This window comes from Leptodactylus fuscus, chromosome 7 (assembly GCF_031893055.1).
Source record: "Leptodactylus fuscus isolate aLepFus1 chromosome 7, aLepFus1.hap2, whole genome shotgun sequence".
Taxonomy (NCBI): Eukaryota; Metazoa; Chordata; class Amphibia; order Anura; family Leptodactylidae; genus Leptodactylus; species Leptodactylus fuscus.
The window spans coordinates 24,505,974-24,520,299 of record NC_134271.1 but is presented as its reverse complement, the minus strand read 5'-3'; the positions used below and the strand labels follow the sequence as shown (position 1 = coordinate 24,520,299).

The 14,326-nt window shown below is 42.6% G+C and overlaps 1 protein-coding gene across 2 annotated transcripts in view; it reads right to left on the bottom strand.

The window, feature by feature from the left end:
- Positions 1 to 14,326, bottom strand: part of MYRF (myelin regulatory factor) — an 87,900-nt gene that overhangs the window by 22,201 nt on the left and 51,373 nt on the right. For both annotated transcript variants that reach the window (XM_075281360.1, XM_075281361.1), the window contains exons 2-5: positions 10,762 to 10,846; positions 6,549 to 6,872; positions 3,344 to 3,405; positions 122 to 401 (exon numbers count right to left, since the gene is read on the bottom strand). In XM_075281360.1, coding sequence (XP_075137461.1) covers positions 122 to 401; positions 3,344 to 3,405; positions 6,549 to 6,872; positions 10,762 to 10,846 — 751 coding nt within the window. The remainder of the gene's footprint in view (positions 1 to 121; positions 402 to 3,343; positions 3,406 to 6,548; positions 6,873 to 10,761; positions 10,847 to 14,326) is intronic.

Below are 14,326 nucleotides of genomic sequence, written 5' to 3'. Positions count from 1 at the left end.
TTTTTTACCAAAAAACAAATAAAGGTCCTAAGGATGCAGATTATATTATAGGATGGCATGCGGTCGTAGTCTTCAGCATGGAAAGAAATTCTAAGTATATCCTACGGCCTGCGGTACGTACTCTGATCCATGTTGCTGCTGGAGAAGTTGCTGAAGCATCTGAGATTGCTGTGCATGATGGAGGACTGTAGGAGGAATGCCAGGTCCAAGTGGTGGATATTGGGGCATCAAGGACTCCACTTTCAGGTACAGATCTCGCTGCATGTTAGGATAGTGCTGCTGGTGTGCGGGGTGTGAAGGAGGAGGGCCTTGAAGGTGAGAAGGTGGTGGATGCTCCAAGCGAGACGGTGGGGTGATGTGACAAATATTTTCTGGGGTCATAGTGCGAAGCATGTGAGGATCTGTGGAATAAGGAGAAACAAACTGGTAAGAAATAATCAACCAACCAACACTTCACACATGGCCTGGATAGCTACACATGCGAGAACGTGAATGGTGATGCTATGGAAGAAAACCAGAAGTAAGAGGTCCATGGCCATAGACGTGGTAAAGTACAGGAGTCATGGCCCAGTTACAGGGGTGAGGATCGCTTCATCTATTACTTGCGGGCTTATTCATGTCTGATCATTGCCATGTGTATTCTAGTTTTATTCTTATTTTTATCTCAGAATTGTGATATTTTCTTTACATGTCTACAGGAATATTCCATAGATGATAATTGACGGAAAAACCAATTGTATATATTGAAATGTACACCAGGTACAAGCAGAAGTATGCATGCAGGGTTCTTCTGTCCGCTTGAGAAGTCGGACATCTTCTCTTGCGGACAGGAAAGGACGGGCAGGGAGTGCAAAAGAACGCACCCGATGCCCATTCAAGTGAATGACAGGTGTCACGGACACATCTAGTGTCCGCTCCTAGTGTCCGTGACAGATTTTGAGCGGACACTGCATGTCGGACACCGATGGTAGTGTGAACGCCCCCTAACCTGTCTATTGGTTATGTTACATGTAAGACAAGACAAATTTACTATTATTTGTGTATTATTTGTCTAACTATAGAGCTACATGTATGTGACAGAAACCAGCTGATAGTAAATTCATAGATCATTACATGAACATAGTGTAAAAGCTACATAAGTGAGGCATCTTATTCATTTAGCATAGCAATATATATATATATATATATATATATATATATATATATATATATGTAGAATAACTACTACAGCTAGCTATATAACTACATAGATAGATATGAGAAAGACATGAGATAGGGAGATACGATATACATATACAAATAGATCATTTTCATACATTCAGATAGATAGCAATACATCCAGATTATAAATCCATAGATATGAACTCATTAAAATATGTAGATATGAAAACACTAAAATAGATATTTAAATAGAATATAGATAGATAGATAGATAGATAGATAGATAGATAGATAGGAGAGAGATAGATAGATAGATAGGAGATAGATAGATAGATAGATAGATAGATAGATAGATGATAGATAGATAGATAGATAGATAGATAGATGATAGATAGATAGATAGATAGATAGATAGATAGGAGATAGATAGATAGATAGATAGATAGATAGATGATAGATAGATAGATAGATAGATAGATAGATAGATGATAGATAGATAGATAGATAGATAGATAGATAGATGAGAGATAGATAGATAGGAGATAGATAGATAGATAGATAGATAGATAGATAGATGATAGATAGATAGATAGATAGATAGATAGGAGATAGATAGATAGATAGATAGATGATAGATAGATAGATAGATAGATAGATAGATAGATAGACAGATGTAGCAGAGTTAACCCAAAGTCCTACAATTGGTTAAACAGTTGCAGCGCGATATCTTATCACAGAACACAACAAAATCCAATAAAAATTCATTGGAAAAAGTTTTCATTGTCTTCCCTGATAAGATATCGCACTGCTGCAGTTTAACCAATTGCAGACATTCAGTTACCTCTGCTACAGCTGTACATTCAGATATAGACAGACAGACAGACAGACAGACAGACAGACAGACAGACAGATAGATAGATAGATAGATAGATAGATAGATAGATAGATAGATAGATAGATAGATAGAAATACATCTATGGGATTTGGTTGGTAAAGAGACTATAGAGATGGCGGTCATGTGTAATTTTATTTCGCCTCTCTGCAGGCTCAGTCACACAGTTCCAGCTGAGACAACCTTTGTTGATGTTGATGAGAACAGATAGAGATCACACATGACCACCAGCTCTCCATTGAGAACTTCTCCCCCCCCCCCCCCCACGACCAGTCCACTCCATGTTTGTTGCTATAGTTTGGTGAATCACAGACGTCAGCTTTCCAAGCCAAGTGTAGGGAAGACATAAAACTAAACCTTGGGTACCCTAAGTCCTATCAGAAACCCCATTCCCTCTAACAGTAGGGCACGTTACTACAGCAGTAGTTAGGAAACAGTCAGCAGAGGGAATGTGTGTGGGGCCCGACCATTTCTCCTGATAAATTTAGGGAGGGGCAGGAAAAGAATTCCAGACATTTCTTTGCTCTGATAAACATAGATTCAGGTTTGCACACACTGGACTTACTCCACAGAGACACCAACCCAAACACGGTCATCGCTCGCACCAAGGTCCAGCACTCTACACCCCTTAGACACCTGCTCTGGGACACTCCCATCTGTCATACCCATAGTGCGCCCGCAGGGAATGGACATTGGGCATCTCCTTTGGAAAATTGATGTTCTCCTACCACCAATCCACATCGACAACTTGACTGTCTTGAAGATCTCTCGCCTTGTCGTTGATCAGTCACCTTTCCATTTCTCCATTCCACACCTGATAGAGTCTTCCGCAGTGTTACCCCATGGCCAGGGGGCATGATAGTGTTAATTTATATCTCCCAGAAGCTATTGAAGATGAACCTTCTCTTAGTATACCCTTTTAACTCTTCCCTTTCCAAAATCCACGACTTAGAGAGTAGATCCGTCTTCAGTGTTCGGCTTTGCCGTCCTAACATCCCAGTCATCACTTTTACCGCCTGACCTCCCCCCGCACAGCTCCTTAGAACTTGTCTAGATCTATCTTGAAGTTTACTCTCATCTTCATTGCTCAGACACCATCACTCTCCATAATCGGAGGTCCCATCCCCAGGCACAGTCTTCGCACTCTCCGCTTGTTCCCACATTCACGCACACAATAACTGATACATTTACACACTTGGTATCTTTCTTACCTTCTCTCTTCCCTTCCCGAAAACACCAGCTGGATAAAAGCAGTAATGAAGGAGGGGAAAGTCGTGCACAGGCACTTACCATTCAGCTGCTGGGGGGAGTACGCCTCTGATCCGGAGTCTGGGGGAGAGTCAGGTAAAGTGCTGACGGCGAGAAAGATGAAGGAGAATGTTTTTCAGTATCTCGTGCATTGTTCGCATACGGTATTCCTACTAGCTATCCGAATATGTACTGTGACCTAAAGGAACCTAGTCCTTCTTTTAAGGTGGGAAAAACCTTAAAGGGGTTGTCCAATTTTTAATATTTAATACTCCTGCTCGTGGGGCCATAAACATAACCTACAGTACTCATCTGTCTACGGGGTGATGGCGGATCTGTCTGTCTGTATACAGGTCCGCGGTCTGTTTGTGCCAGGTGACAGCCGCAGCCAATCACAGGCCTTAGTGGTGCACTGCTCACCACTGCTGAGGCCTGTGATTGGCTGCAGTTGTCACCTGGCACAAACAGACCGGGGACCTGTAGACAGACAAGCAGATTATTTTGTAAGGTTTATGGCCCCGCTATAAATAATAATAAAAAATATATTAAAAAATAATATGATAAAATCATAATAAAAATAATATAATAAAAATATGAATTGGGCAACGCCTTTAAGGGAACCTATCACAGGGAAAATACAGTCTGATCGTCAGATAGCATGTTATACAGAAGATGTATATATGTAGTGGTGTGGGAAAAGAGCCCTACACCCACAGATTTTAATTAATAAATAACAATTGATACTAAATCACAATATCCCATAAAATTATATATCAATCTGCTCTGCAACGTGGGACCGGGCCTGAAGGAGATATCATGGAAGATGTATATACTATACACTAAGTATGAGACAAGTAACAATTGGGGATCTATGCTTAGGCCTGGTTCACATCTGCGTTCAGTATTTCGTTCGGGGAGTCTGTTTGGGGAACCCCTGAACAGAATACCGAACGCATTGACAAGCAGTGAGCTTATGAAAGCACACGGACCCCATAGACTATAATGGGGTCCATGTGTTTTCTGTACGGTGTCCTCACAAGTCATGCGGAGTGGAAAGTAGCTCATGAAGTACTTTTCTCTCCACATGGTCCAAGCGGACACCGCACGGAAAACAGACAGATCCCGTTATAGTCTATAGGACCATGTGCTTTCATTGCTCACCGCTCGTCAATGCGTTCGTTTGCGGGGTCCTCAAACGGAATACCGAACGCAGATGTGAACCAGGCCTCACACTAATGGCATATAGCAAATTCATGTTAGTAAGTATTATTGCAATGGTTCCCATATTGTGACTCTCGAGATGTTGCAAATCTACAACTCTCAATAAATGCCTTGGAATCTGCAGGCACCATGCTATAGGGCAGGAGGAGCTAAGCGGATATTCATCAATATCTGATTGGTCGACATCCGGCCACCACACTGATCAGCTATTCAGGACTGGTGCTGGGCCTGGAGCGTTGGGATCAGAGCTGCAGTCTCTTCACTAAATACCTAGCACAGCGCCATACATTGCATAAAGGCTGTGCATGGTATTGCAGCTCAGCCACATTTACCTGAATAGGACTGAGCTACAAATAGGCCGCGTGACAAATGAATAATTAGTATCGGACAGTTGGCGTTTAGATATTGATGACCTAACCCAAGGATAGATTATTAAATCACTGCAAGAAAGTAAACTATTTCATATATACTTTATATGTCTATAACTTGTCAATCTATTGTTAAGGGGATATTGTCACTCCTTGGGGAGAGACCACCATATAGGTGTGTGGAGACTTATTAAGCCTTTAGCACTCCACTTCGCAAGGGACCATGGGAAGAATATGCAAATCTGTCTTCCATGATGTAATTAGGAAGTCAGCTGCTGCCTCAGTGTTGCAAACCAATAGAGGGCGCTCACTGGAATGTGCAAGCCTGTCTTCCCTGATGTAGTTGGGGAGAGACCACCATATAGGTGTGTGGAGACAATATCCCCTTAACCCTGTCTAAGCCTCTCATCTCTACCAGGTTATAGTCCTCTCTACATCGAGCTGACGAGATGCAAGTACATCGAAACGGCCGTCCTCGATTGAGAGACTATACCTGGTAATAATCCCAGCGTCATTGCAAAACAAAGGCCTCTTGGAAGGTCGAGCATGATGCTAAAGGGAGCAAACCTTTATTGGGTTATTTCACTGAAATTCTGTCTTCCTAACTACAACAGGGAAGACAGGCTTGCACATTCCAGTGAGCGCCCTCTATTGGTTTGCAACACTGAGGCAGCAGCTGACTTCCTAATTACATCATGGAAGACTTATTTGCATATTCTTCCCATTGTCAATCTATCATCATCAAACATTAGCCAGACTACAAAAACACTGAAAATCAATAATTAAAAAAATACTATTAAAATTTTTTATACTATTGAAGAGACATGGAGAATTGATCTATACAGTGCTACCTTCCATAAGGTGGCGCTAGAGCATGTTCTTCTCTTCCACCAATGAGGTCTTGTGTACATATTCCTTATATTATATGGTTATATACAATTCAAGAGATTTTTATTCGCTGGGTGGGAGTTTTTGGTACCATAAAGGCAGCCATGATGAATATGGATTCTTGTAACTGAAAATCTTCAGAAATTTACAGCCATGTAAAGTTAGCCCAAGTAATTTTTTAACAAAAATCACAAATTTCCTAATTTTACAATGATGAGTCCACTGAAGTCAATGGGAGCTGAACTTTACATTAGTACCATCCCACGGTCACTGTACAAGGCACAGAAACATCTACTTTTGGCTCTGGCACTGTGTAGTACATGGGTCAGATGTACCCTGAACAGATGATCCACTGACTGCCAATCCTCCATTGATCAGATATTTAAAGGGGTTGTGACATTATGGACACTTGTTCCCTATCCACAGGACAGAGGATCAGTGTCTGATCTCTGGCTCCCCCAGTGATCAGGAGGACAGGAGACCGAAAGCCTCATTGAGAATGGAGAACCAGTGCGCTTGCAAGACCGAAGCTTCATTCACTTCTATGGGCTGCAGGGGCGCTGCTGAATATTACAATCCTGGCAGCCCTATAAGAAGTGAATGGAGCTCTGGTCAGGCAAACGCACTGTTGCTCCATTCACTTTATGTCCCCCGTTCTCTTGATCAATGGGGGACCCGACAGCAATTGTACACTTATCGCCTGAAGTTACACCAGGATTCATAGCCACACATTCTCCATCCTTTCCTTTCAAGGTTTCACTGCCACTTACCCGGCTGCATAGTTGGTTTTAGGTTCTGCTTTGATGGGTAGCTCAGGTCCGCTCATGCACATCGGAGCACCCTGGTATCCTTTGGGGTTGACCATGGCATTATTGTTGTTGCAATTGAGGTGTGATTGGAAAGGAGGCCCCCCACATGTGCCACTCATACCAGGCCGCATTGGCATTTGCTGACCCATGTGGAGGACCCCGCCTGAGTTGGCTGTTCCACCATGGCCTATATTTGAGATTACCCCAGGTCCGTGGACTCCAGTAGAGGTGCAAGGCTGACCAGGGTTTGCATAGTTGGAGGAAGGCGGGATATCAGGGAAACAGCTGTATGGGAAATAGTAATAAGAAAATGAAATACACAGATCATACATGTGTTACACAGGAAAATGCACCATATTACACCCTATATTACACTCAGCTGTGAATATAACCTTGTGTAGAAATACATCAATAGAGGACAAGAAGAATTTTATAATTTTTTGGACTTCTTCATTCCCTGTGATATACATTGCTGCCTCAGGACTTGCCATATGCCCAGCACAGCATCTAAATTTTGCACAAATTTTCTTGTATATCAGGTATAACTGGTTGGTAATGCTCTGTTCACATTGCATATTGTGAACCCAGTTGATTTGTCTCCAGATAACTACCATTGCTTACACTGAGGCTCGCCACAGACTCCCATTCACCTGATGGAGGCCAAAAAAGTGGCCCCGGTCATGTGACGTCAGGGACGTCACACAAGTAGGCCCGAAGCCTGTCTGGATCCCGGAGAAATAAGTAACACTGTCTTTTATATTCTCTTACCTCTCCCAGGCCTACGATCACTATATTCGGGTGTCTGAAAAGACCCCCCTGAGTATAATAGAAGTGTTTATGGGGCTGCGGCGTCACTTACCTATCCTGGCCCCTGCCAGGATCGGTAAGTAAATAGGGCCTGTTACCGGCTGGAGTAACTGCAGCTAGTAATGGCCTATTAAAAAAACGTGGCAGTAGCGGCTGTCGCTGGACCCCCTAATGTCCCGGGCCCTGTGGCAGCTTTTACCGCTGCTACCCGGGTAGTTACGCCCCTGTATACGTTATATTTACATGGAAGCCTATTGGTGACTTATTCTACTGTATACCTATACTCATACCCTAGATCCTTCCATCAGAGGGAAATCCAATCGACATACACCTCAGATGAAAGACTTCAAAGACGAAAGAATAAGGTAAAGCCGAGAAAGTGAAAGGCTGACATTCATACCTATAAGGAAAATTCACTTCTTCGGTTTCAATAAACAGATAAATAATATTACAGCCCCACATGTGCCATAATAACATGATGGATACCTTCATATCGTGGGTGCATACAATGGGGTGCGTCGATGGAAACATTTTTCTATCAAAAATCACTAGCTGACTATACACAATAGAGACATGGCTTATGGGGCCAGCGATTATGAGCCCCAATGACTCGCGCGGACTATCAATTCGGTAGGGAAGCCTCTGAGACAGAAAAGTCTTCTAGGGTAATGCACTCAAGCTGTATACAGAATATGCAAGAGTATATACACTGCGGACATCCATGCAAACACGTGGAGAACATACAAACTCCTTGCAGATGTTTTTTTTTTTGCCCTTGGTGGGATTTGAACACCAGGACTCCAGCGCTGCACTTAGACACCAGGGCTAGTATAAGGATGGCTCCTCCATAGCTGGTATTACAATCTCCATTCTTATATGAAGGCTTTCCACTATGGCTGCTGGGATAAATGTCGGCCATCATGTTGTCTAAGGTTGTAATAAGTCTTCAAGGTGTTGTTTATTGCGACTCGAAGGCAGATTTATAGGTTCTTCCACGACACTGTAGTTGCAGCACTGGGGTCCTGGTTGAATCCGGTCAAGATCAACATCTACGTGGATTTCGTATGGTCTCCCATTGTTTCTTTGGGTTTCCTTCCATACAAAGACATGCTAGATTGTGGGCCCTATATGGGACAAGGAGTGATGGGACCTATGGGATCTATAACTATATTGGTGCTAAATAAGTAAAACCATTCTTATTCACCTCACCTTATCCAAGGGATCAGTACTAAACTGCGGCAGTAATGTCTCCTTTCACTACGATCCCACCTCAAATTTGCAGTTGTCCCTACCCAGACAGACGGTGAATATTTTCCCAAGAATGCTTTTGTACTTCACCATTATTCTTTAGCTTTACTCCACTCCAAGACACCTTTAGCAGCAGCCATGTTGATCACTAACTGTAGTTACCAGAGAGCGCGATTGGGCAGACTACACATGGTTTGTTTGCAGTCTCTTACCATGGAGTAGCTCATAGAGGAATATTTAGGGTAGACAAACCCCTTTTTGCTACCAACTAAAAATTTTGCTGATTTTCTATGTGTTACATGTCTGACAGTGAAGTACAGACAAATTTCTATCTGTTTTCATGGGCAGTCATGACCATTTTGTAAGGGATCTCATCAGATCCTCGAATCCCGTCCTGCGGGGCTCATCACCAGGCCGCCAGATGACGTTATCACTCCTATCGTATTAGTAAATGTTCCAGTGTGCACAATGAAAAGAAAAACTAGACTCTGATAAGCGGTCATGGGTGAAACCTCCACTTTCTCTGCATTTGTTTTCGGGGATGATCCGCACTGTTTAGAATGAGTTCGACAAAGTGCAAAATCCAGTTTGTCCACTAGAGGGTGTGTATATTTTACAAACATGGATCAGACCAGTGCACGGTATGAAATTGTGGAAAAACCTACATTGAAGAAATCAGCAAGACTTTTTTTTTTTTTTTTTTTTTTAAATGTAGATTGTATAGAGCTCACAATGTACATTTTTCCCTATCAGTATGTCTTTGGAATATGGGATGGAAATCCATGCAAACACGAGGAGAACATACAAACTCCTTGCAGATGTTTTTTTTTGCCCTTGGTGGGATTTGAACACCAGGACTCCAGCGCTGCAAGGCTGCAATGCTAACCACTGAGCCCCCAGAAATCAGCAAGACTATGCAGTGCTTTTTGTAAATTTTTGCACAATTTTTGCCCATGCAAAATATGGAGTAGGTCCTATACCTGTCTGTATTTGCGTCTCAGTCCGTTCATTTCAATGTATGGGTCAGTGAAAATCACGGACGACACACCAATGGATACCAACTTGTGTATCATCTGTGCCATTCTTGCTGACGCTAGGTTCTCTCGCCATTGTTCAGTAGAATCTAACAACATATCCTGGAATTGTACATGCACATAATCTCCTAATGTAGTCTTTCCAGTAGCTTCAAGGTTATCATAGGCCATATTGACGCAATTCCATTGGACAAATTTCCTCGATACACACGACGTCCCGATGTCTTTTAGTTCAGCTAATGGCCGTATTTATGATTTTATTACAATATAATTGTACTCATATCTTCAAGATAATAATAAATGTCCTCCGCTGACCTTTAAATGTGATTCCAACCCATAATATGTTTTCTAACTACCTGTAAAAGCAGCAGCAGATCACCCTCCGCTTAGTGAATCAGTCAGCATTTATGGCAGCCTGTCTTCTGTAATACTGAGGGCCCCTTCACACGGCGTAAGCGATCGGCTCATTCCGAGCCGTACACGCGAACGCTTCTAAACACTTCCCATTCACTTCAATGGGAGCGCGCTCGGCTCATTCCGAGCCGTACACGCGAGCGCTTCTAAACACTTCCCATTCACTTCAATGGGAGCGCGTGTAAAGCCGGCTTTACGAGCGCTCCCATTGAAGTGAATGGGAAGTGTTTAGAAGCGCTCGCGTGTACGGCTCGGAATGAGCCGAGCGCTTACGCCATGTGAAGGGGCCCTAATATTTACCAATGGTTAAACCAGGTAGACTAAAAACATGGCGGCTGTGGTTATACAATAAATCTGGCACATAGCCCACCGGTCTAAAAGATTATGCCTACTGCTTGGCCAGGTTCATGCCAAAACTTTACGCCATAATTTTGATTGAAAATATTGTATTTTCGGACTATGGCCTTTCTACTAAGCCATAACCTATTCCAGTGAAGCCTCTAAAAAGATATATATATATATATATATATATATATATATATATGTTCTAAAAGTACATGTGACATATTACATCAGAATTGGGCCAAATTTTGGTGCATTGTACTCCACATTCCAGGTGCAAACACATCAGTACATCAGTTCCTATGAATAATGCGGAATATAGAACTCACATTTCTGAAGAATCCTCTTTACTGATGTATTCCTCTAGGATACTTGTGTCAATTGATGGTTCCAGAGCACCACTAATATCGTGTCCTGAAATACAGAAGAGAAACACATTTTTAGGCTTATATTAGAATCCCACGTCTTTAGGTCCATCTAAGCAACCAAGACTTTTACAAAATGAAAGAGTAAGGGTTAGTTCACATCTGCGTTTGGTAATCCAATCGGGGAGCGCCGCATGGGGACCCCCAAACAGAATACCAAACGCATAGGCAAGTGCTGTGCAGTGAAAGCACATAGACCCCATAGACTATAATGGGGTCTGTGTGCTCTCCGCACGGAACATGGGGACAGAAAAGTACTTCGTGATCTACTTTCATGTCCGCTTGATTCGTGCGGGCAGCGCGTGGAAAGCACACAGACCCCATTATAGTCTATGGGGTCCGTGTGCTTTCACCATACACCGCTTGCCAGTGCGTTTGGTAGTCCGTTCAGGGGTCCCTATGTGGACTCTGCAAACAGATTACCAAACACAGATGTGAACCGGGCATCACTGGTATAACGCAAAACAAGCAAAAGATGACTAAAACATAATAAAAATCATCATATCAATACCAGTACTTGGACAGGCTATCCGAGGATAACCCCGCATGGTAGGACATTATACAAATGCAATGATCATTGGGGGGTGCTAACATGGTACCCTTTAAATATGTTCTATGAACTATATGATTCAGCCAGGCCACTCCAAAACCTTCATTTTGGGTTGTTTTTTTTTAGCCATTCAGAGGTGGACTTGCTGGTGTGTTCAGATCATTGTCCAAACTGATATCCGGACATTGTCCTTCAGAATCCATGGTTCCATCAATTACAGCAAGTCGTCCATGTTCTGAACCCAGACAATCATACAAACACCACCACCACCATGTTTGACTGTCGGTACGATGATCTTTTTCTATAATGCTGTGTTTTATGCCATGTAAGATGACGCACTCCTTCCAAAAAGTTCCAGTGTTATCTTTTCAGTCCATAGAATAATTTTCCAAAAGTCTTAAAGATTATCAAGGTGTTATTTTTGGGAAATGTGAGATGGCCTTTGTGTTCTTTTTGGTCAGTGAAGTTTTTTGACTTGGAACCATTTTTTCCCAGTCTCGTTCTTATTGTTGAATCATGGCCGCTGACCTTAACTGAGGCAAGTGAGTCCGGCAGCCAGAACTTTTTGATAACAAAATTGGACATATAGCAATAGTTACTTCCCTATCAGCACTAGTGTTGGAAAGTCCACCAAAGAGTATTACCCACATAATGGAGATGAAGGGGATATGAACACTGGGAAAAGTTAAAGGGGTTGTCCAGGATAAACTAAAAATTAACCCCTAAACTAAACTCCTTCCCCCTGACTAACTTCTAATTTACTTCAATTATTTTTTTAAATATATAATTACCCATATCCCTGAAGTGGTCATGTGACTGTTCCAGGGACACTTTTTGATAATTCGGTGATGTTCGGTTTCTCCGCTTCCAAAACTGAACGCCACCGATACTCTTCCCCCTCCTCTATCCCCATCAATACTTACCAAGCCTTCCTGTATCCGTGTTGGCTCCTCCTCTCTTTCTGTCTTCTAGCAGTGGGCGGAATGGGATAAGCTAGGGAGACGGGGTGGATGGGAGGGGCTAGTAATGGGTAGGATCGCTTGGCTTAGAGAGAAAGGGAGGGTGGGAGGGAATAGTAATGGGTGGGATTGCTCGCTAGGTTTAGAGAGACAGGGAGGGTGGGAGGGCCTAGTAATGTGTGAGATCATTCACTAGGCTTAGAGAGACAGGGAGGGTGGGGGAGGGGCTAATAATGGGTAGGATCGCTAGGCTTAGAGAGACAGGGAGGGTGGGAGGGCCTAGTAATGGGTGGGATCACTAGGCTTAGAGAGACAGGGAGGGTGGGGAGGGGCTAATAATGGGTGGGATCACTAGGCTTAGAGAGACAGGGAGGGTGGGGGAGGGGCTAATAATGGGTGGGATCGCTAGGCTTAGAGAAACAGGGAGGGTTTTGTAACGGAGTGAGAAAGGAGGGAGGCTGAGTGAGAGGAACTTTTGTAGCAGCTACATGGGAAACTGCACAGCAGGAAGCTAACACCATGTAAACAAAGGCAGAGAATGCCAATAGCAACAAGAGACACCTAGAAATCACTTTAAACACTGCTAAAGGAATATGGGTGTACTTATTAACCCATTACTAGCAATAACGGACCTTTATAAAAAAAAAAAAAAAAAAAAAACCTCTACTCGGAAAACCCCTTTAATTCTGTGTCTAGGATGCACAAATCTTACTTATAGTCTTTAACCAAGGCGTACAAAGTGAATACGTTTCTCTTCAGTAGTTTCACAGTGATGAACGGAACAGCAATGTGCAAGCTCGATATCTGCTTCATTCAGGATTGCTGGGGTCCCACTGCTCAAACCCTCACCGGTCAGTTACTATAACCTATCCAGTGATAAGTGCTCAGTGCCTGACATGATTCTGACAAGCTTGCCCGATAGGCTATGCTCACAAAAGAATGACCACACAGGCAAAAAAAAATTTTTTCACAGTACCCATAACAAAAGATATTGCTCAGTTCACCATATCTGTATTCAAAAAAAAAAAAAAAAAAAAAGATCACATTTTAGAACTCTTTTATCATCTTCTTTGCTAGCAGAAGTTGCCTGCCAGATTACGGATCGCTGCAAACGTTCTAGAACAAGTCTCTTCCCCAATGTGTTTTCTCTCGGTTGTTGATACAATGTGTCTTTTTTTATCTGCCTCCCGTGTGTGGGATGTTTACATCCTCGTAGGGCGTGTGCCAACCCTGGATACCACTCCATTTCCAGAGAACACAGTTTGCCTCCCCCACAAGAGCAATGGAAAGTGTCCTAGCTCTCAACACTAAAAAAAGGAGCCAACGGCCAAGAAGGTGCAACTACAGCACAGGGGTGCAAGTGAGCTAAAGGTAAAAAAAAAAAAAAAAACAAGCGAAAAAAATGAATAATACATTTTTAAGAAATTTTGACTACATGTGATAGGCAGAGAATTATTTAAAAGTTTAAGCTAAAGGGTGGGGTAGTTATGGAAGGTTGTATCTCCCCCATCTTCCCCCTAATTCTACATCAGTTCTAAGTTGGCCCATATCAATACTATCCTCTGAGATATCACAATAAAGACAGATACAAAGACAATACTGGGGCCATCTAGTGCAACATTAATATTTGCTCCCATAGTTATTATTTAAAGGGGTTGTCCACTTTCAGACCAATATTGAGAGACAAATGTTGTCAACAATTTGTACAATTTTCCAGTACACTTTCTGTATCAATTCCTTATGATATACAGCCCATGGTCATGTGATGTACAGTCCATGGTCATGTGATATACAGTCCACAGTCATATGATATACAGTCCATGGCTCTGACTACAACAAGCTGTGCACTTGTGTGTTCATCACTTGACCAAGGACTGTATATCACATGACCATGGACTGTATATCACATGACCATGGACTGTATATCACATAACCATAGACTGTATATCACATGACCATG